General features: G+C 44.8%; 1 protein-coding gene across 1 annotated transcript; it reads left to right on the plus strand.

The window, feature by feature from the left end:
* The first annotated feature begins 373 nt into the window (after positions 1-373).
* On the plus strand, positions 374-24252 carry LOC131880785 (uncharacterized). The gene is made up of 2 exons (XM_059227520.1): positions 374-3677; positions 21577-24252. The coding sequence occupies exons 1-2, from the start codon at positions 374-376 to the stop codon at positions 23955-23957; spliced, it is 5685 nt and encodes a 1894-aa protein (XP_059083503.1). The 3' UTR covers positions 23958-24252.

A 24252-nucleotide genomic window follows, 5' to 3' on the forward strand; every position in this document is an offset into this window, starting at 1 on the left:
TTGTGCGGCTTCGTGAGTGCCAAACGGTATGGTGGGTGGGTAAATGACTGGCATAATGGGCTCAAATATCATCATCTGTTTCCTTGACTGCTACACAGACATTATTTATACAGGGAAGGGGGACAAGACAGAGGAACGCGAAGAAGAAGAGAAAGAAGAAGAGGGAACACACTTCATTGTTGGGTTTCCAGATCAGTGAAGCCCCATTCACCAGGGCATTTAGTGTGAGCGAGGACTCTGACTGGCCCTGTGTCATAGTCCAATTGAGCCGACCCCTTTCAGCTTGCGCCGGCCATTGCTGGACGGAGTCCCAGTGGGCGTTGGGTAACTTTTTCCCTCCTTCCTCGGCCTCCGTCCTTCGATTTGGAACGCAATGAGGCATCACCACTTTCAATCCATTCAGGGCTCTCTTTTGGTCCTGTGGGCTGTGATAAGCAGTTCTCAGCAACAGTGGCCCACCAAGGTGGCCGACGAGGTTCGATGTCCGACATTCTTTGACACTCCGGATTGTAGTTGCGAGGCCAGTCCTGATGGATTGGACTTCGATTGCAATTCCGCTACTGTGGGAGACATCCAATCCATCATCAGTGCGGCCAGATTTGTCATCAAGACTCTTTCTGTGGCCAAGTTTGATCAGAATGCGACCTGCCTGTGCGACAAGATCTTCACCAACGGGAGTGTGACTACGCTGAGCTTTGCCAATTCTCGCTTGACCTCCATCGGCGAGAATGTGTTTGACGCTCCAGCAGTTCGATTACATACTTTGAATCTTCATAACGCTGAGCTCACCACTCTCCCACGGGCCGTGGGTAAAGTCTCATCCCTCCGTCATCTCGATCTAGAGGCCAATAAGATCAGGGAGATTTTCGCTTACACCTTCTTTGGTCCCTCAAAACTGTCATACATCAATTTGAAAGGCAATCAACTGGACTCCTTGGCCGAGAACGCTTTTCTAGGCCTGGAGAACAACCTGCGCGAGCTCAATCTCATGGATAACCAATTCCAAAGCTTTCCCCTTTCGGCTGTGAAAATTTTGAAAAAGCTGCAAAATCTCAATATGGCGGGCAATCTCTTAGAGAACGTCACTTTCGAGTCATTCAGCCGATTAGACTCGTTGAAACAGCTCGACTTGAGCCGAAACCAGTTCTCTATTCTGGCCAAGGACACGTTTGAGTCGCTACCTAATCTCCAACGAGTGTCATTATCAGGAAATAGGATTAAGGTGATTGAGGCGGGCGTCTTCGATGGCTTGCATGACCTGGAAACCCTCGATTTGAGCCAGAACAGCCTCTCGGAACTCCCACGTGATATCTTTTTGCGCACCAGTCGCCTTCTCCGAGTGGACCTCTCCCACAATCGACTTCGAGGCATTAAGCACGTGTTCGTGGATCTGTATGCCTTGGAGGAGGTGTTCCTCAACGACAACCTACTCCTGTCCCTGACCAATCATTGGTTCAGTAACACGCCTAACTTGAAAGTCATTCATTTGGAGGGTAATGTGATTTCAGAGATCAGTGATAACGCTCTTCATGCCCTGAAAAGGCTGACTCAGCTCTATCTCAGTCATAACTTTCTAAGTAAGATAACAGCCAGCCACTTTCGCTACAATGTGGCTCTCACGTCCCTCAGCGTGGACAATAACCACATCGAGGCAATCGATAGGCAAGCTTTCTACGGGGTGCCCAAGCTCAAACAGCTCAAGTTACAAAACAACATAATTCGTCTCATCCCCAGGGACTTGTTCTCTTCCCTGATCTCATTAAATGAACTTCATTTGGAAGATAACAAGATCGTCGAGATCGAACCCCAAGCTTTCGCAGGCCTTGCCAATCTGCAACATCTTGACCTCACCGGAAACTGGTTGCCAAAACTGGAGGATATCATGATGCGATATCCCAGTGCTTTGCGAACAGCCTACCTGGACGCCAATTATCTGGAATCGTTTCACAAGGAGACGTTCTCGGGACAAACTACTGCGGAAATCCTCTCTCTGTCCAACAACAAACTCGAGCGAATCCCCGCCAATGCTTTTGTGGAGCTCATCAATCTCTTCCGGCTCAATTTGGCCCACAACAGGCTTCTGGAGATTGAAGATAACGCTTTCATTGGACTGCATCAGCTCCGCTATCTGGATCTCAGTCATAATCGTCTGGCCCATCTCTCAGCTCTCACGCTCCGGGGGCTTCAACAAGCTGACACGGTGGACTTGAGTTACAATCGAATTAGCGCCGTCGAGAGCGAAGCCTTCACTGGTTTCCATCACCTTAAGCATCTCGATCTGTCCCACAATCGATTGCGCGTGTTGAAAAATGGGGCTTTTCGCGGGTGCCTCACGCTCAAGACCCTTCTGCTCAACAACGCAGGGGTCAAGACAATCCAGGCTAATGCCTTGGCAGACTTCAAAGTGTTGGATGTGCTCAATTTGCGGGGGAACGAACTGGCCATTCCCGATTCGATCTTGCGTCTTCGCACCTTGGTCTCCGTGAGGACATTGGTTTTATCCGGAAATGATCTCTCCAATATGAGCTTCGTTGCCAACAAAGGTGATCTGAATCTTGATCCCATGGAGCACTTGGAACGACTCGAATTAGAACGGTGCAATCTGTCCAACTTCTCATCACGTTTCTTTCGCCAGAACGACAAGTTGAAAGTGATCAAGTTGGGTGAGAACAAACTTGCCGCTTTGAAAGCGGGAATGTTCAAAAAGCAAGTTTTTCTCCAAGAGCTCAGCTTGGACCATAATCAATTCAAAGCGGTGCCAGGGGCTGCTTTAAAGTACTTGCTCCACTTAGCCACATTCAACTTCAGCGGGAATCAAGTCCGCTCTCTGGGCGAGTCTTCGTTTGATAATGTGGGGGGTCTGAAGCTGCTTGATTTTAGCCACAATGGCCTCCAATCCGTGGCCGAGCGGGCGTTTCACAACATCACTAACTTGCAGCAGCTCATATTGAGCCACAACCGACTCCGAGTTTTCGAGACCAGTACTTTCGTTCCCCTGGCCGCGTTACACTCGTTCAATGCGAAGCATAATCAACTCGAATTCATCCCCGTGGCTGTGCAAGGTCTGAGAAAAGTACAAATACTCGAATTCAGCGGAAATCCTTTGGAACGACTAAAGGAAATCCCCGAATCACGTGCAGTGATGCTCACCATGGAGAGCTTGATTCTCACCGGGACAAATCTGACCACGATCTCACCCACTGACTTTGACCTATTTCCCTCCCTGGTCACCCTCGATCTGAGCGGGAACAAGTTGAGCCGAGTGGCTCCCTACGCGTTTCGAAGTCTGGCCAAAGTCCAATCACTGGATCTCAGTCGCAATGACATCATTCACTTGAGCCGAGAACGCTTGTTCGGTCTCTTCCACTTGAAGACCTTGAACCTTTCTCGTAATCATTTGGGATCTCTCGACGCGTTTCCCACGGACCTGGCCACCTTGGCCATTTTGGACGTGTCATTCAATCGCTTGCGGAATGTCGCCAGAGATTCTCTGAAGCACCTGACTGGATTGATACGGCTTGATTTGCGAGGCAACCTTCTGACGGCTTTGTTCCCTGAAGTGTTCCATTCCCTCCTTTCTATCAAGGCCATCGACTTGAGTTGGAATCAGCTGAGAGTTTTACCGCTGACGGAACTGGTGTCCGCCGAAGACTCCTTAGAAAGCATCAATTTCGAAGGTAAGAAGACAAAACGATCCCATTCTCCTTAGAGTTTCTGTTGATGGAGACAAATTGTTTCCTACGAAGAGAAAACATGTATTTTTATCTCGACTGAAGCTGAAGAGAGAAAAAGAAACAGAAAGAGAGAAAAAGAGAGAGAGAGTGTATGTGTATAGACCCATTTGGGTGTTTGAAAAAAATATCAGTCTACTTACGACGCACCTCGGCACATTCTACTGACAATCGTAGAGCGAAGCGTCAGCTATTCATACAGAGGTTTTTTTCCCTTTGCTGCCAACACGTCCCTTTCATTCATTTCCAATTTCATTTGTTCCCTTCTTTGAATTGGGATTGGAACCTTCCGAGGAATGGAAAGTCAGGAAGGAAAATGGAATGAGTCGCGCAAGACCATAAGGATTTCTTCAGGTGGAAATTATTGGTTACTTTTCTATCAGCTTTACCAGTACGATGTAGTTCACATGTGCAGGAAAAGAGGGCGGAATGCTTCCCAGAATATCGGTAAACAGGCTGTTGAGAAAGTTTTTTTCTCTCCGTGATTTCCAAAGACATCCAGAAGTTTTGATCCGACCCCAGGAAGGACGAATTGTCTAAATCAAAAAGCACATAACACCACCATCTCTCAGTAGCTTTCATTGTTTTAGCAATAATATCTCTTATCCACTAAACGTATAAGGGTCGATGAGCTTTTGTTAAGGCTAAGAGAGGTTCTTCAACGTCAGAACTAAGTCCCACGACTTTCGACAAGCTTACGAACGGTTGAAGAGTAATTCTCCGATAAATCATCATTAAAGCTCCTCGTGAAGTACTGATATGACAGAAAATGCATTTATGACCCTCTCGGGGTACCCTATTTCTACTTTGATTGCTCCCACAATCCGAGAGATCTTCAAGTAGTGAATGCATGCTAACCCATCAGAATCCTTTTTTGCCCCTATGCATGTCTAATGAGGCCTCCCTTGAGCTTCAGCGGCCTTCCGATGGCTGGAACAAATGACCCCAATGGCCATTTCAAACTTTTCTACTCACAAAAAAAGAGAGCTGGGATTTACAGTCGAAGAGACAAAAATAGCTCCGATGCTCTCAAAATGTGTCTGTGTTGCTATGTACACATACTGTAGAGCAACATTACAGTGGGCATTACTTGTGTGTCGTCCTTAAAAATCGTTTTGCTATGCAGATGACTCGTCGACCAACTCAAAACAGTCCCTTTAGAAGTGTTCGAGTACGCGCCCCCCTGGTAATAAATTCGTCAAGCCGTGAAGTTCATTTGACTTGGCTATGTACCATGAAATATATTACCATGATCACCATGATGTGCTAGTACAATAAGCAGTTTTGGAAGAGAAATTCCTTTGAGTACATCTCCAACCAATGAGCAAAAATGGGTGATGTTGCTCTGAACACCGTTTTATCTGTCTCTCTTACCTACAAATATGCATCGAATGTGATTGCACGAAACACAAGTTTTTATCCCATACCGCCCAAGGGAAACGCGCTAGAGCATGTGTCAAGGGGTAGACACCATTGGCAACAAGTTTGCACTCTTGCAGGGCGAATTATTTCCTGTTATTCAACAACATGCAAACCTTGAATAATCTGTTCAGCATTCTTGGGGGTTTTTGTTGCGGAGTTGCGGAAAAGAACGGTCGTGGATCATCCAGTTTATCTCCAGAGAATAGCTCTTTGTGGAACATTTCAAGGTCTCGGGCCTTCGTATTTGGTTGTTTATTTCCATGCTAATATGGAGTCTAAGGATCCTCTCGACTTAACACAATTTCTCCCGGTCCGGCCCATGGCTCTGGAGCCTTTACTGTATATACATACATACTGTATATTAAGCAATCTGGTTACACCGCCGCCGTTTTCGCTTGTTTATCAGTTCCACCGTCCCAAACTAGGCTCACGCTGGGTTCCCAGGCCCAGGGTGCCTAGTGGAGACGAAGTTGTTGTGGACTTGACTCACTTAGTATTCACTGTGGGCCCGCCGCGAGCACTCCCAATGCCATATCTCAAGCCACTCAAGTGTGCATTATTATTTCTCACATCCAGTGGAGAGAGGGAAGACAGTGAGGAACAATGGCGGCAACCCAAAACGACAAGTACTGGCCACCCCCGTCCACTATCCTCACGTTGAAGAAGCAAATTGTATCTGACTTGGACACACCTACAATATTCTTTAAGGACACTGAAATTCTGTATTGAAAGAGTCAACGCATGTATGCACCTTTATCATCCGTTCTTGGAAATTTAACTCACTCATAATTCATTTTTGGAGACGACTCTATGAGCATTGAGCAGCCACAATGAGTTGTTGCTGTAAGTACGTGTGAATGAATAGGAGGCATTTTTTGTGCATTCTTGTCCAGGGACGTGAGAGCTATAGTACACAGGAGCAAGAGACTGCAAGTAATGGACAAACTTCATTTTCTCGTTCTCACAAGGGCACCCTGAACAATGACTTTGCCTTTCTGGATGGGTTCTCTTTTGGGCTGCCAGTGTGAAATTAAGTCAAGAATATTGTTCTACTGCTGGGGAAACGAGGTCAATGTTTGAACTTTTTTCACTTTCCCTCTTACACAAAGACCAAAGGGGTGGAATATTCAATATCAAAGACCAAAAAGGTTCTGCCCCTTCATCTCAGTCTTTGACAGATTTAAAGAAACGCTTTCTCTCCCTCTTTCACACAAAAGTCGTTCTTTTCCAACCCAAAGCGCTTTGGCCCAACCAAGCTCCGGGCAGGCAGTGCTTGAGCGGCGAAAACCTTTTTCTCTGTTAAACTGGGATGTCTACGAGAGCGTTCCACGCAATTGAATGAATAATACACTTGACTCGAAAGTGTCCAAATCCTCTGTTTCTACTCCAAAGGCTTCCCAAGTTTCTTATCAATTATTCAAGATGTGATCTTCTCCAAAATGTGCCCTTCATCGTTGAACATCATGCGTCGGTTAGAATGGAGACGAGATTTGTTGGTGGGCAAATATTTGAACGTCTCGTTTAAACCCGATGTATTGGATGAATGTTTCAATCTGCCAAGTTTCCCGTCATTTCCAAGGTTGCTTCAATGCCCTCATGCCCCACACTCGAGGTCTAGTTGGCAAATCCGCGAGGTTGGTCTTTGTTCCGCCTCTTTGAATTTCCATCTTCTTGGGTTTCAAATTGCTAATCGAGCTCGAATTTGCATAAGTTCACCTTCTTCCTCTTCCTGTTGTGCTCATCCGCTTGGATTCACTACTCCACATATTATTTATACAGGGTCGGATGAAAGCACACACTTTTTGTTATTGTCTAAAATCATTTTCAAGTTTAAACTGGCTTTGACGCTGACACCGAAAAGGAACTGGACTTGTTAGAAGAAGAAACGTTAATACCTCTTTATAAAATGCAAACCATTTGAAATTTGTGGAACAATGATTTGCTACATTTTCACTTGATCAACAGATGAACCACTTCCTAATGTGTTTTATTCTAGAGAAGAGCCATATGACTAGAGGGTTACATCAACATTAAGGATTGAGAAGGACGCGTTCCCGAAGATTACTGTGTATTGTGCATGAATATATGATTTAGTAATCAAACATAACATGACATAGATATCCGTATGAACAAGCTTCAATGTTCCTACACGGACATTTATGTTTCCGAGTGGTTATTCAACCATGCCAAAGTATCGAAACAAAGGTACCGTCAAACCGTATGAGACGACAAACAGAAGTCTGAGTCAGCGTTTTCTCGCCCCACACTGCATGCACGATAAAGGTAAAGAGTAATAAGAACCAGTGCCCGAGCTACCAGCCTTTACGTAGTCACTCGCATACTAACTCACTTGATCACTGGAAGGACGGGCCTTGGTTGACTAAAAATCTGGAAAACCGGAAGTACTGGATTTGTTCCAGAACTTTCAATCATTTTGGATCACTCTCAAATTGGAACATCTCTTGGCTTCCTCGTTTCTATCGCCAACCTCAATCATGCCCAAGGGTTGGCAAACGCTGGGGCTATAATTGAATCTTCCTCCCCCAGCACTGTGTATAAGCTCTTCAACGGTTTTTTTTTCTTGGAGAGTATGCACACAATATGGTATTTAAGTCAGAAAAAGTGGAGTAGTCCAAGCTATTGAAAAACGAGATACTTTCCATCCGGCACTATTCCTGCACTTACGTGGCCACTGAAAGTAAACCAATATTGATCTTTCAAATTGAATGTGCTTTCGGCTTGGCAGATGATATATGGATTCTTAAACAAAGAATCGGTCTTGAATTTTTCATCTTTTCGATTATTTCCTTGAACAGATACAAGCATTCTAAGATGTTCTCATTTTGTAACCACAAAGCTGGAGGTTCATGAAGTTGCCAGAAAGTTGGCCAATAAAAGAATACTAGTCCATTCACTCCGTTGGCATAAATTGCACAGAATCTCCACCCTCTGAAAGTAAAACAAGGGTAGAAAGCCATGTCGAATTGTTTGAGAGGAACAAGGACCGAAGGACCCAACAACTTTAGGGTAATTACTAGGAGTCGGAAAAATAGTTTGTGATTTTCATCATTTTCATCCAAAATATTTAACGAAAGCGAGAAAAGAAGTTACAAAAAGGGGAAAACAAGTTGCAATTCGTTTGAGTATTTAGGTATTTTGGTGGTCTTAAGACTGCTGTACCGTACATCCAAAAGGGGAAAACAAGTTGCAATTCGTTTGAGTATTTAGGTATTTTAGTGGTCTTAAGAAACGAAACTTGCTTGATTATTGGTTTTCACAAACCTATTGCTCCTTGGGTTTAAAAATATCATCTGATCTTTATGATAACGTAGGATTAAATTTCAAATCAGACTCATACCTGCTATTTCTAAGTTCAGGCTCATATTTTGAAGCATTCTAAATTCAAATAGAGGACTAATGACTATAAATAAATGATCTGTAAAATCAGTATCATCCGTTTGCTAAAAGCTAAGACACTTGTGTGAAAAAAACCTATAATAAAGTTTGCAGTGCGGCGGCTCTGTCTAGCCACTTTCCCAGTTCTTCCCTTTGATCCTTCTCTGCACTGTTCGTTTCTGTATATGAACACGTCTCACGAAAACACATGCAGTCAACTACGATCCTCCGACTCATTAATAATACCCAATAGGTCCGCCACAATAGGAAAAAGCAAAACACGCCTTCTGTTACTTATTAACACCAACCAACACATGCACTCTTGGAAAGAAATAATTAAAATAAAAATGCGCAATGGGAGGGAAAAAAAAGCAAATTGTTGTTTAAAATTCTACATTCTTAATTTCTTTAGAGTAGAATAATGTGTGAAGAGATGCAATTTAATATGCATCCCTCCTAAATTTCTCCTAAACATGATGAAAATTCTTCGCATTTCCCCTAAATTCTTGGTTTTAGATTATCTTAAGGTTAAAAATCACGACCAAAAACTTTTGCCCCAGAAATGTCCGAAATAGTTAAAAACGTAATTTAACCCAAAAAAACTATGTTTCCGACTTCTAGTAAAAGCATTGATTCTGATTCAACTCTGTATGCACTGGCAAATAGGAAATAATTTGGTTCGTTCCTTCTTGTTTTTTTTTCCTTGGAGTCTTCATCTTCATTCAGTATCTTATGTGCAGGATCTTGTGTGTTGCATGGATTGGTGGCACACTCTAGTCATTTAGATCAAGGGAGGGGTATTACCAATTTTTCGTAGTAACTACACTAGGTGAGCCTCATTGGCTTAAAAGAACAGTTTAGCAGTTTTTTCGCATTTGACGTGAAAAGGCAATTGGCGTGTTTTAGACAGCCCCCCAAGCACTTGCTATGGTACAGCAACAGTATCAACAACTTAAACAACAACAACATGCTTCTTGGGAGAAAACGCATTGATTTAGTTCAACCATGTTAACAATAAAGGGATTGTTCTGCTCCAGCAACAATGGCAGACCTTTGTTCCAACAAAAAAACTCGGTGGCTCTCAAGGATTATTACTCATTGTGTTGATGCTGTAAACTTATACCGAAGATTGAACGAAACCAAAGAACTATTGTTTTGCCCTCCCCTTTCTACTTCGAAGGAAAAGCTAAACTGGATTGCAACGTAATGAGCTAGACCGGAAGTATCATGGCGAAGTGTTGTTATTGTTGTTGTTTTTGCTAGTCAAGGTCCGTGCGTGGACTGGAAAATGGAGGTTGTCAGTGGTGCTGCTTGCCTCAACCAGCCATGGAACGAGCAGGAGGTCGCAGGGAAAAAGGGGACAATAGCAATTACTTCGTCTTTTCTCCTTTAGGTAGAGCCACGCACCTCGACTCAATTTGGGTTAAGGCGATTTGGGCTCCTTGTTTAGAATAACTCGTTAACAGACATTAGTCGCCCGTCTCGCCAGCCATATCGACGCTGGGCGAATAGAGTCAAATTGTTTCTCACATGACCATATTGTGGTTTCGAGTTTCATACCTACCTTCGTAGTTGACTTGAACGTCCACTATTTGGCGGCGCGCTCGAAAATGGACCATTCCATTTAGCACAAGGTACATGTTAACGTCTGAAGTCTGAAGGCAAGCACATTTGCTCATGACTCCTCCTGGCGGGGGTCAGGGAGTCGCTAGGGCGTCTATTTGACCTTGTAGCTCTTTTTCTTTTCCATTCCTTTGTGGAACCTCCAGTACTGGTGACGCCATATGTTTGGCATATCTGGAGAATCTAAAAAAGGAAGAAAACTTTTCTTCTTTGCCAAATTAGCTTCCAAACGACGGGCAAACGTGTGGCACAATGTGTGAGGAGACTAAGGACACCGACAGTGCACAGCGGGGGCAATATTTATGTGAAAACTTTATCTGAAAAATATTGCTCCTTATGACTGCACAAAAAATCGACTAAACTCCAGGGGGGGGTGGGTACTAGGTTGCCTGGCATGGGTTCATTTTGTCAATGAAAGTACAACGGACCTGGACCTAATGCAATTGTCACATCGTGGCACATGGAAATCCTGACTTTTCCTTGACGATCCATAATGGCATTGTGAAAACTCAATTTGTTCGCACTTGAGCTTTCCTTTTCTGCTAGATGTTTATCCCTTGTTCCTCTGGATCAGCTAGAAAGTCTAGGAATTGGCTTGAGCATTGGAACACGAGGTATCAACCGGAATCATTGATATCGGAGAAACTTTTGAGGATTTCCCTCCTCGAATTGAGATCGCCTTCCTCTCCGTCCAACGTACGACGACGACGACAACTAAGACGGCGACTTGATCTGGGTCAGAAAGTTTTCTCTTTTCAAACTCGACTTCTCGTTCGCTCGGTCTTTCGTTCGAGCCTTCAGTCAGTCCGGACTCACTCTAGTCTCACTCGTTTCCATTCCTGGCCTTTTCGCCTTCTGCTTCTCCTTGCCCTATCCCAGGGCGACGAGGACGACTTCCTTGATTCCAGTGTTGTTCCAACCTTTCCCTGGACACACAAAACCGGCTGCCAAAAGCAGACGAGCACCGGGCTTTAAAAATTCCATATACTTTCGCGATAGAGCCTAACTTTAGTCAAGTCTGTGATTCACTCTTGAAGTTAAACTCGCAACTTGGTTTGACGAGCCCCGAGATTGGTCTGACTGGATGGCTATACTTCGTTCCGCAAATTCAGCATGGTTTGGATCCATGGCCTTATTTCCTGTGAGCGAAATGCATTCATTTAATACAAACTCATTTCTGATATGCACACTTGCTACTAGTTTGTCTTCTAAAATGTGATCCATATTTTTAAGGAGAAAGACCTTCAATTACGCATTAATGTTGAATTTATCATCCTTATGTAGTATTCGAAGAGTTCGTCTGGCTCACTGAAGGTCATCTCTAAGGGTTTTCGTCATTCACTCTATTTGTAGATGAGATGGAGAATGCGGCAATTTTTCGCTGCAGTTGGCGACGTTATAGGTTGCAGACAAAACTTCCGTTTCAGGAAGACCCAGGATAATCTGAGTGGGAGGGATAGCAGACTCTCCTCACTCTGCTAACGAAGGACACAAGGCTAAGGCGCAAGTCGTGGTGGCGAAGGTCGTGGCGGCGACGAGATTCGAGTAGGTGTTTGTGTGCTATTGCCTGTCCTCAAGGTCTGAGGTTTCTTATCCATATTGGAAACGAATAAAATATATTGAATGGGATTGTAGTTTTCCAAGATCGAAGGTTAAACGGTTCAATGCTCTTTTGTGTTGTGTGAACCAGAGCCTTGATTCCAACTAGCTTTCGATTCCCAAACCATAATACCATAGATGACATTGGACATCGTCTCTGAGTCATCACTGAATTATGCTGGATTTATAAAGGCTGCATGGGGGTGGATGGGGCCCAATGGTATGCATAGAGGAGTCCTACTGTTTGAAAAAGCAATAGTCAATATTTGCTCAAAGGAATCTTGGTGCCCATTTTTCATGGACTTGACTTGCGACAAGGGATTTAAGGTTTAGTTCATACGTCAAACGCCAAGGCCAACTTAAGGCGAGACCAAGGAAAAGAAGGAAAAGGCCAGGAAAACACGAGAAGTGAGACACACAATGAAGACCATCTCATAGCACTTACGGTGACAATCTGAGAGAGAGAGAAACGAGAGAAAGAACTTAAGTAAGAGAAATAACTCTGTGTTCATGCTTACAAGACTGCTACATAAGCTTGCGATGAGACCTTGAGTTGTGTTCACTAGTTTACAGCTTTAACGTTCCTAGCCCACTCAATCCATCCTAGGAGTACAATACCAAGTTGGCAGAACGGTAAAGAATAGAATGCAACCACACGCCTTTTCGTCCATTTTTCCCCGCCCACTAAGGTACTGTCACTATTGGCCCTACGGTACGCCTCCCATCAACTATCCTTGCGTCATCGGCTGGAAAAGGCTATTTCCCACCACTCTTTCAAATCCAAATTTAAAGTGAAGGAAATGGCTGTGGAACAACTTGAAAAGAACAGAATGCCAACAGAAAACCGCCGGGTTATTGAACGTACTTTTTCACTTTCGTTGTTCATGAGGGAATATTTGGTTAGCAATGCGTTCCAGATCCCGTCTGTAAGGCGCTCGAAAGTGGAGAGGGAACCCATGGAGACAAACTCAAGGGAAGGAGAGAGCAAGAAGACTTTGAATCCAAGATCCCCTTGCCCAACTCTTTCACTGACTCTGTCAAACACCAAGGGCTGGCTCCAAGATAAAGGCCCGCGGGCAGTTTTCACATCGCTAAAAAATACGAGAAGCCTTCTCTAGTCAGAAAAAGACAAAACTTTCATCAATTTCAGTCGTCCGTCTATTTGGAGATTTTTTTCTTTCTTTCACTGGGAAACTTTTTGTTTATCCACCCTTTTTCTGTTCCATTGATCTCTTCAAAGCCTTTGGGAATTGCCTCTCTCGCCACCTCAATCGGAAGAAAGAAAAGGGGCCAGGCTCTGGCATCGACCTCAAGGCGAAATTACTCTAATGGATTTTTGAGCGCCAAATTCCTCAGAAAAACAAAACCCTGGGGCTTTGGTCGGTTCTTTGGGTTGTAACCAAGCTTCTGCTTAGGAGTGTACCGCATTCTGGAATTAACGCGTTGCCCATTCAAAAGCTACCTAAACCCAAACAAGATCATTTTCGTCATTTGCTCATGGTCGATCGACCTAGTCCTGTTGGTGGAGAAACGTCCTAGGTGATCTCTCCAAGTTCATATCAACTGGCACAGTCTTGCCGATGCTGAGATAGCCATCGAGATCAAGACAAAAGCCTGCTCAAGCTTATTGGGGACAAGGCTTGAGACCATATATTTTACGTCTTGATATCTATAGGGTTGCTGATATGAAAGTCTATTGGAGAATAAAGCATGAAGAATGGGCCTTTTCCCAGGGTGCGTCCTATGAGCGAGCGTATTAAAGATGGGAGAACACCAACTAACCAACAAACCAACCAACCCACAGCATTAAAGACCTTCACCGTTACACTCGCCAGGATTTGTTTTTCGTCCACCACCACCACCACCACCACCATCAAGGATCCACGGTGCTCTTCTTGCTTCTCCAGCTGGTTTAAACACCAATGCGTAGTCAGCCCTCTAGTTTTATTGTGCCTTCTTCGACTCTGCTGGCCTCCACTCCTTTCGCTCTCCTCTACGGTATACGTACATACAGTGTTTACAGCCAGAGCCATGTGGGTAAACTGGGGACTCATGTTCAAAGCTGGCCGTCTGTTGTCCTTGCGACAGGGAAATGGCCTCTGAATGGAAAAAGCCACAAGATCAGTGGGGTTTTGAAGCAATATTGCAGAGCCAAAAGCTCGTTTACACTGCATGAAATAGCCGCCACACTGGGCCTACAATGTACTGTTGCTAGATACGAAATGCCAGTGGCAAAAAATCAACTTGGACATAGCGGCCTCAATGGTACAACCACAATCGAGCCATTGCTTGATACAGGAGATTCTCCTTGGATTTGGAACGGCTGATAAATTAGATTTGCACACCCACCCTGCTGGGACTTGGACCTTAATTACGAAAGGAAAATAAATGCCCCAAAGACCCCGTTGGAAGGAACCTCTTGAAGGTTTTCTGAAATGAAACCCATGACCAATGAACAACGTAACGTATGACAAATATTGAACGGAAGAGAAACTAAGATAGTAATTTTTCACGAGAGTCTTGAAACAGAATCAATTATGGCTGAGATCATATTCATTTTCTCGCTTATCAAATATTCAGCAAGTTGCTTCAATCAAATAACAAGCAAGTGAGCATTTTCTCGCCCTTTTTCTCAGATAGATATATTTCATACATAGGACATTGAACCGTGTCAGCTTATACACAAAGTGAAAAATTGGCCGACGGTTTCTTCCTGATGAGTGCTCTCTCTCTCCTCCCTCGTCTCATCTGTGTGGTGTTCTTGACACTTTTCTCCAATATTCAGTGCATCAATTTGGGTTTGAGCTTACCATTCCGTCATGTCCACATCCACAGGCCAGAGCTCGAGACTTGAGACTTTCTCAAGGCCAAACGGTCCTTGTGAAGTCGAGCGTCGTCGTCATTCGAGACGAGGTCCATTCTCCCAATGAAGGAAGAAGTCTCCCATTGAAGCCAGTCGAGTATAGTGGCTTTGAAGGCCAGAGGCTCTCATTCACTCCCATCGCTAACCACGTTCAAATGTTCAACCCCGTTTGATATGCGTTTACAACGTTCTCTACAGACTACAGCACGCCCTTGCCGCGGTGATGCGACAATGCGTCGTATACACACATACATTACCCCCAATGTCATCCAAGTATAGTAACTGCTGGGCTCGGGCCCCTTTCATGGCAGAATGAGATTCTCAGCAGTCTAGATGAAAAGGCCGTTAGTGATTGCTTAGAATCTTGGACAAGGGTAATGAAAAGAACCGATACATGTTGTTGGTACCTAAACAGTCGGTGAACCACCGAATCATGGCTTCCGATCTTTGGCTTTTGGGTTCCGCTTATTGTACGATAAAACTCTAAGATAAAACTTGGAAATAGGCGCGGTTTACCGAAATCATGTTGCACTAATACAATCATTTAATTTTACGTTCGTATTATGGCGCACATTTTGACGTTTTAGGGATATTGTGTTTTTGGTATTATCTGAGGATAAGAAAATGCAATTCATAGTTGCAAGAAATAGTGAAGATATACTAAGTTTGATATCGAGCCAAGCTATAGAGACAGTAATTCACAAGCAACATAATATTTCAGGAAGTGCCCGATCACTCAATGTAGTTGCTAATTTTCAAAGTGAAAATCTTCTTGAGGCCACACACAAAAACGAATCACCAACGCTAAAAGCGACCTTGAATCTGCTTTAAGTGGTTCCTATTGAAGTCGCCAATTCGATCCATGTATTATATATGATATGTATCATGTATTAAAGCCTTAAATTCCCTCTCCACTCATAAAGAAATGACTTTTGTTCCCGTTAAGCGCAACACATGATTCCTAACTGTCTATGCAAATTCCATGCAAGCACAAAAAGTCAGTTATTGTGTGGCCTGTTCATTGCCAATTCACTTAATTGCCCATAACTAGGCAGGGTTGTAAAATCAATTTATTCACCTATCTCTTTCAAGGCTATTGATTAGCCTTTTCATCAATTCAGTTACCACGTCATATAATAATAATGTGTCATGGCTTTAAATGGTAAGCGGGAAGGCGGCAAATGAGTAGATTGATTGGACTTAGCAACTCTCGTCTTTATGTAGATATATATAGTAATAAGTGGGGACATGTGTGCCTTGGCTCGAGAATCCTTGTCAATGAATAATGATAGCCTTGACTGCCCAAGAGATCATCATTTCTCAGCCATGTGCGACCTTTGAAGGCTCCAAAGGTTTCTCACCTTCTTTCCCTCCTTTCTAAACTAGGCCCAGAATAATTTAAAAGAACCCTCTCATTTGCTTCCGGTTTTATTTCACGCCTCATTAACTTTCTCTGCCTGGAGCTTAAGCTCCAGTTTCAGTCATAACCCTCCTCGTGCAATGAGGAACGTCCCTGATTTGAAGGAATTGCCCGCCTTCAGTCTCGTTGCAACCGTCCTCTTGCCCTTACGAAATACTACAAAAGGCCGTTGCAGGGGTACCAAAGGTCTGGTTGATAGTCCGGTATCTTCTGTGTAACTGACAAAGGCGACGTTAAGAGCCGCGGTGGTGGTACGCAGAGTTGTTTCTGAGGGTGGAGGAGCCTTTGGCCTAAGCCTTTGTTCTATGCCTGGCTGTTCACTTAGCAGGTATTCGTTTTAGCAGGACCATCATGAGATCAAGGTCGAAAACTGCTCTAGCTCCAAATGACTTTTTTCTAACAGAGGAGAAGGACGTGAACGATCAAAAAGGCGCCTTGAGTGCATACATGAAGTGTACGTAGCCAGATTCCAACCGTCTCCATATGTAGTGGATTTTTCGTTTATTCTCTTGTAACTACCAAAGCACATTAGCAAACATGCCGACACAAGAGCACTTGAAAAAGATTGTTTGAACATTCAAGAAGACGTCATTTTGACATAACTGGTCGGTTTCACAAGACGCTTCCTTTGCCAGTGCAGAACGTATTCATGGCAGCAGCATTTTTGTTTGTTTGAGCTCAAGTGGCAGGAAGTAATATCATGTTCAAGCAATCATGGGTCAAGGCTTACACTTGCTGACCTCAAAGGGACGTAATAGCCCTGTAAATAAGGATAATGTCAATATTTTCAAGAGTGCCGTCCATCAAAGGCATGTGAACTTGTTGCGAGAGCTTACTTCTCAAGGTGTATGGGGTCCCAATCGTAGAGAAGCCGTTCTAATCAATGCAATGAATAATCAACTCCACTCTGAAAGAGGTCACTACCCACCCATTGTCTTGAAGAACCTATCACAATCCTTTTCTCGCTTGGTCTGACACATTGTGGAACATCATTTAGGTCACATAATTTCATTATATGCAATAACCTGACCTCCCCTTTCCTCTTTCTCCCGCCTAGTCGCTTCTTTCGCTCCTCGCGGGAAAGGGCTCTTCATCTTAGTAGTTTTTCCATCAGAGCCGGGCTGTCAGATCTCTTGATCTAAGGAACACATCCGTTTTGTTTCCTTTGTTAAGTGATATGAGGGTGAGCGAGCGGGTGGCGGGTCGGTGGATGGACGGATGAATGGATGGATGGATGGGTTGGCGGAGTGATACACGATAGGGCGATAATCTCGACTTACACTCAAGAGGTCACTCTCACTAGATTCATCTCCTCGCAAAGAACAAGGGGGACCGCAATGGGCAGGCAAAAAAATCCAGATCAAAACACGACTGTCCCACATTTTATGATAGTGCCAAATTGGGATTATCCTGGACAACGTCGTAGAAATTCATCTGCCCCTCCTCCCCTTTGGAGTCCAAGATACTAGCACAATACTGGTACAAAAACAGCTGGGAAAGGAATCTGCTCTCATTGCTTTTTCATGGAGAAACTTGACCATGAAATCTGCTGCTAACTCACTCTCAGGATTTCTTTTTCATTCGGACTTGTCAGACTTGAACTTTCCCATCCGCATGGCAAAAAAAGTTTGTGGAGGGAGAATGAGAGGAGTGGGAGATTCCTTTTCATTTTTATGGGAGGGTTGCGAAATCTAAAGCTACCAGAGCCCAAACCCTCCCTCTTTTCCCCTGCCTATCAAGTCAGACTGCTAGAGGCAACTAGCTGGTCCTGGATATTCTAGTGCGTCCAGAAACAGTGCGAAAGGACAAGTTAGCTTTTACTCCTCGGAGATGGAAAATGGAAAATGGAAAATGCAGACATTTGTACTTATCCATTGCTTCCTAGCAACTTTACTGTACATACACATGTTTGCGTTTGTGCCTCCGTCTAGTGTATTATATGTAAAGGGAGGGAGAGGTATGGCAATTTTCCGCCATCGGCACAAGGACAATTTCTTTTTGTTGATTGAATGCTCGGTGGTTGGCAGTTGGAACAAGCAGGACTTTAGTCGAAGTGAAAAAGAGGGGGATTACATGAAGGAGACGAAGATCCATGGATGGCACTCCATTTCCTGGGGGAATTCCACACACACTGGTATGTACCACAGTTGTAGGTACTGTGATAGGTAGGTCTGGTGAAGGAGTCTTTGCCCAGGAAAGCAACTCTCGAACACATATCAGATGATGTCATTGTAGAACGAGTGCCAATCCGGGCCTCTGGATGGAGAGGAACGAACACTTTTGCACATTTTTGTTTGCCCCAAAGGAATTGGGACCCGTTTTCAAAACCATTTTCACCTTGTCGAGTTGCTTGTGTAGTTATTGCTGTTGTTGTTTGAAGGTAGGTTGGTACCACTCCAATGAATGGCTCCGTCGCAAAAGTGCAAGAACTAGTCGAGGAGTTCGCAATAACAAAATGGAGTGTCTAGGGAATGAAGGAAAAAGGCTCCACGAGCTCACACCACGCTAATTCCTAGCCAACCCTCGTTTTCTTTTGACAATTTCTGGTCTGTTTCATTTCTTAGGTCTGCCAACCATTTGTTCTCATTCGAAGGAAAATGAGAGCAACTCAGATGGATGTGTCTCTTGCCACCCTCATTTCTTGAGGCTTGTGGTGGTGAGCTTTTACATTACGCAAACCAACTTCCAAGTGGTTCCATATGTTCTTTCAGTCGGCTCCCCGCCCCCCCCTTCCTCTGGCAATATCAATACTTGGATTATTCCAAAGACAACACTGACTAGGATTCCCTTACCACGAATATTCAAGTCCCAAAGCCTCGCCCACGTTATATGAGCTTTTACTCTGTGGTTGGTGGTGTTTGGTTGGGAACCTTGCATTTTAAATGCTTCTTGTCATTTGAAAGGTTCAATTTACTTGTCTGAATTTTTGAATTTACAAAGAGATAGTGGCATCATGCGAGCATGACTCTTTTCCAAAAGGGAAGAATAGTTCTTAGTCGGAGCTAAACTATTGCTTTTTCTTTTCATACTCGTAACGAACCTTATGACAAGCAATCCTCTTGATTTGGAAGGTGCAATTTTTCCAATTCCCCAAGAAAAGGCGTTCGTCTATGTCAAGTATTGGTGCGCGCTTGCAAATCTGGGATTTTTTCATGCTTCATTCGGCTTCCTTTGGTTTCATATTCAGATGAGATTCTCGGTACTGTCGTATTGAGGCTTCTCCAGAGTTCAAGTAGAGTAGTGTCTAGCACATTGGTATGATGCCACATGAAAAGCCAACCGCTACAGAAACCTTGAGGCAAGATTTCCGTGTATGCGAATTTGCCACAACCACCAGCCAACGACTCTGATGTCCGTCTCCGATCCCCCTTGTTTGATGTATTGTTTGCTGTTGATTTTGTTATTCGGTTTCGACTTTCAAGCGTCTCAAACATCCACGTTTCAAACAATAAGAACGGCTTCGAACCCGCTCGAGTTGATTTTGATCTGAATTTGGAGCCAAGATTGGCGTCCCTGCGGCGAAGTTTGTTGTTGCTTGGGAGTGGTGGATCCTGAGTTCCTGACTCTAATACGAGATAAGACAATCGACGAGTGCTAGTCTACAGTACGTATATCGACTGTACGTATGTATGCATGTGAGTACGTACGTTTGAGTATGTACACAATGTGCAGCCTCACACACGCAATGTAAAGACCATCATCCACACTCTAGATCCTCGCTTTTCTTTGGGATTATTTGTTGCATTTGGAAATGATCCCGAGGTCCCATCCACGTTAAGAATAGAACGAGCGAGCGAGCGAGCATCGCGACCATGGCGGCCATGCTCACCTTCTTCTTGAGGCCATTCAAAAGATGTGCAAATGGTACACGAGCGAGTGAACAACATGGAAAACAAGAAAGCCTCCCTCTGAAAAGTAGCCATAGAAGAAGAAAGAGTGGGAGGAGGAGGAGGAGGAGGAGGAGGAAGAAATGGAAGAGGAGGAAAAAGAAGCAGAAGAAAAGAAACGAGAATGCGATGAAGCCGCTAAATAGATGTTGTGGAACACGAATTCGAATCAATGCATTGGCGCTCAAATGATACAAAAAGAGAGCATTTGAGTTTAGTGCCTACTTTTGAACTCGCTCTGTAAATCAAATCTGGTTCACGGTACTTGAGCTTGGCAAAAGGAAATTCAAACCGCCGCCAAGTTACATTTTCTTGCAATGAAATTTGAATGTTGCCATGAAAAGTGATAGTTTATCGTTGAGGGCAATTTGCTACGTATATCTTTCACAACATTGGGTTTTGAGACCGTGTCAGTTGGCAAAAGCGATTTGAAGGAGAATCCTTGCTTGGAATGATCTCAAAGCTTTCAAGGATGTGTGTATATGTGTGAAAGAGTTAGGATATTTTCTCTCTTAGTAGAATCATGAACCATCAATTGCTTCATATTTGCTTCCATGATATCCCATCGAAGCCAGAAATGTGGGACACGTCGATGAAAAGAAGTGGCTCGCGGTGTTCCTTCAGGTCCTGATTAATTGAACATTGATTTAAGGCCAAACCAAACCAGAGGTCGGGAAGGGGAAAAATCAACCTCAAGTCTGAAGTTTTCCCGAACTTTTTCCCAGATTGGCGGTCGACAGAAATACGAGAAGTCCTCGAGAAGACTAGATCAGAAAGAGTTTTCAGGGCTCAGCCAGCGAGCAGGCTGGAACCAGCGATTTCGCGATTTCCGCAAAAAAGCATAATTACAAAAGTTTTCGAGAAGGACTCTTTTCCTTCCATTTGTTTAACAACGAGCGCCCAATTTCGACTCATAAATATTTTAAAAAGGATGGGACGGGAAAGAGAGTTTTTTTCTTGCCCTTTCTCCATTTCTTGCTTTTCGCTGAGAAAAAGAGGTAAAAGGAGAAAGTGTGCCACGGGATGAGAGAGAAAAAGCATAATCCTGCGGGGAAATCATCAAACGAAGTCATCTCATTTCCACTAAATCCCGCGCTACTTTGAGTTTCGACTGCTTTTACATTAGATTTCGAGGGTCGTGGGGAAGTGAAGGCTTTAATCTTAACCCAATCGGAGACTCCTCCCTGAAATCCATGACTTCATAAGGGAAGCCGCCCATCTGCTTGACTAAATATTCGTTATTTTTCTTGCTCCATGAAAAAGAAAAATATGCTAATCTTAAAACAGAAAGAAAAAAATTAACTCGTCCAAAAATTTGAAATGAAAAAGAGTTGTCAAGGATAAAATCATGGGTACCAGCAATTTCAGTGAGGATTAGACCGGCGTGAAGCATAATTGATGAAGCAGACTGATTGATCGATAATATTATTATGTAGCGGGGTTGTGCGGCTCAAGTCTTATCCTCACAACGAGTTTCCCTCTATTCTGTAACTAAATCTTTCCAAAGCTGAAGTCATTTCCTTTGGCAAGGCATGAGAGAGACTCCATTGAGAATGTTCCCATCGCCTTCCTTCGACCCAATTTGTTTTGACCTTCCCCCCTACCAATCAACTCACCTTTTTTTAACGCTTTCAGGTAATCCGCTCGTCTGCTCCTGTCAATCCTACTCACAAAAGACCTGGCTGCGACAGCATCGAAAATGGCTCAACATGGACGTAAAAAGTGCCAAGGTCGGCCCTCAATGTCACGAGCCAGGATCAGTGGCCGACCGTTTCCTGCTCACGGTCAAAGACTCGGATCTGTGTCCATTGCCCTCTGTGAGTAGCCTCACCTTCAACAACATCGATCCCAACAACTTCCTCATCACATGGGAGAGCCCTGACACAAACATGACTGGATTGAAGGGGTTCATTGTGGCTTATCACAGATTGGATCAGAACGATCAGGTGAAGAAATATCGAGTTGGACCCACTGTTAGAGGGTTCCGAATCAATATGGTTGATGAAAATAGTCGATACTTGGTGTGTGTGATCACCAGAGGGAGTTCTTATTTGGATGGAGAGGACGATTACGATTACATGGATGATTACGGCGGGGAAGACCTTTCAGATGAAGCGGACAGTAATCAGTTCTACGTCATGCCTCTGGAGTTGACAGAGGATGGCCAGACGTCCAGTGATTTGGAACCAAAAGAAGCTGGCCACACCGCTCAATCTGCCTCGAATCCTCTGTTTGAGCATTTCCTTCTATTTGGCTTTGGCTCATCAGACGACAAGGCAGACTCGAACGCATCTTCGAATGATACTTTTTTCGATCTCCTCTCTTACCCCAGTTCCAATGACACCGAGCTGTTTGTGACCCGACCCACCGTGGTGAATCTGGGATCACAGAGCAGCAAGTGCATACAGATTCGAACCCCCCTGGATCCAGCTAAGCTCTCCTTGATTGACAATAAGAGGGTCAGTGTCGTGATAGGCGTCTCCATGGGATTGATTGTGTTTGTGCTCATTATCATCAGTATTGTGACAGCGAAGCCCAAGCACAAGGATGATGACGAGGAAGACGTGCCCATTACAGACTCGGGCAACATGTCCCAAAAATCGCCCAAGAACAGTAACTCATTTCAACTCAAGCAGACGTCCTTGGAACGAAATGGACCAACTACTACGTCAACTGCTCCTCCACCACCACGCTTGTCGAGGTCAGAATCTCAAAACTCAAGTTTATTGAGCAGACCTCATCCACCACATCCACATCTCACGGATGAGACCCCAATTCAACCTGACAGACGGCGGAACAAGACCAAGGATCGAACGCGCTCTAATCCGAGCGAATCCGGTACTTTGCTCCGACGAGGCAATATGTCGAGGCAAGTTAGTGAAGAAGCCAAGACCGCCAAGAACGCCAAGAACGCCACGGCCCTTCCCCTTCCACCAGAAGGGCCCGTTCCAAAGTCTAATCGCACCCAACGGACTTTGGCCAAGCAGAGCTCAACAGACTCAGGTGATTTATCACGCCACAGCAGCTCAGACTCCAACCCCAGGCACTCTAGACGTAACTCGGATGGTTATGACGGGTACAATCATCATCAAGAGGGCATGAGAGGAACAGGCCTAGGCGGACAGACGAGTTGGCATGGCACGCCTCGAGTGGGCCTGAGACATAGAAATACTATGTTCGACATGAGAGCCGACGCTTACAGCACGACTTTTCCTCGTCGAAACGCGGAATCAGGAGGTTTGGGAAGAGTTCCAAATTTTGCCTCTGGGAGTGGAATGAGCTTAGATAGCAGTAGCAATCCCAATTTACTGAAACGGAGAAGTGATCCCAGCCACTTAGAAGGTTCAAACGGATCCATCCCGTTGATTGAGTACTATGTTGCGGAGACGAACCATCGGGGAAACTTGATGCCCTCGTTTCCGGCAGCAGGACCCCCCATGTACCGACCTCCACCTCCACCCCCTGGAATGGCTCATACCCACGCCCACAATCCCCAATTCCATCGATTTCCAGGTGTACCACCGGGTTATCCCCCTATGAGGTGGTCCAGACCTGGACCCCCTAACCTCGGCTCATCGAAAGCTCCCTTGCATCAGCAGAGAGGGGCTGTGCTTAACAACTCAATGTCCCCTCGGACTAATCGAGGAGACAATCACCCACTTCCCCCTCCACCATCGGCTAATCAAGTGCCCCTACATCCATCCCATCTGTCTGGCAACCATTCCGGACCCTCACCTGGCCTGCCTCTAGGGGCGCACACTCGCATTGCCAATCACGTGGGTGTCAATGGGGGCGAGAACGGTTCTTTGGCACCTTCCAATGGAGTCACAGCCGAGGATTTGGAGAGCATCGATTACTATCCAGATGCTCCAACTACGCCTCGAAGTACCCTGAGCCGAATGGCATCTTCCAACTCTCTCGGCAGACCCCCTCCGCCCTCACCCAATCCATCGACTGTGGGGGGAGCGGGAGGCTCCAGATCTTTCCTAAAGTACAACTCATTTGCCAACTACTAGGAGCAAATTTCAATCACAACAATCCACCCGATTTGGGGGAAGGCCGACAACGGGGCCTTCGAAGGCGCACGGGGTCATCCAGATGGATATGATGACATGGAAACGACTCGATCCCCCTCCTTTGTCTGGAGAAAATGTGGCCAACACCGTTTAAGGCGGAAGAATAACTAACTGTCTTCTTAGGGAAAGAGAGATTGAGTTTTGATTCTACATGAGGGAGAGGAGGAGGAAGAAGAAGAAGAAGAAGAAGAAGAAGAAGAAGAAGAAGAAGAAGAAGAAGGAGGAGGAGGAGGAG

Source organism: Tigriopus californicus, chromosome 1, assembly GCF_007210705.1.
Source record: "Tigriopus californicus strain San Diego chromosome 1, Tcal_SD_v2.1, whole genome shotgun sequence".
Lineage (NCBI taxonomy): Eukaryota > Metazoa > Arthropoda > Copepoda > Harpacticoida > Harpacticidae > Tigriopus > Tigriopus californicus.

Coding starts and splice junctions, on each gene's coding strand:
- LOC131880785 (XM_059227520.1), top strand. CDS start 374: ATGAGGCATCACCACTTTCAATCCATTCAGGGCTCTCTTTTGGTCCTG. Junction 3,678..21,576: donor AGAAAGCATCAATTTCGAAG/GTAAGAAGACAA, acceptor TAACGCTTTCAG/GTAATCCGCTCGTCTGCTCC.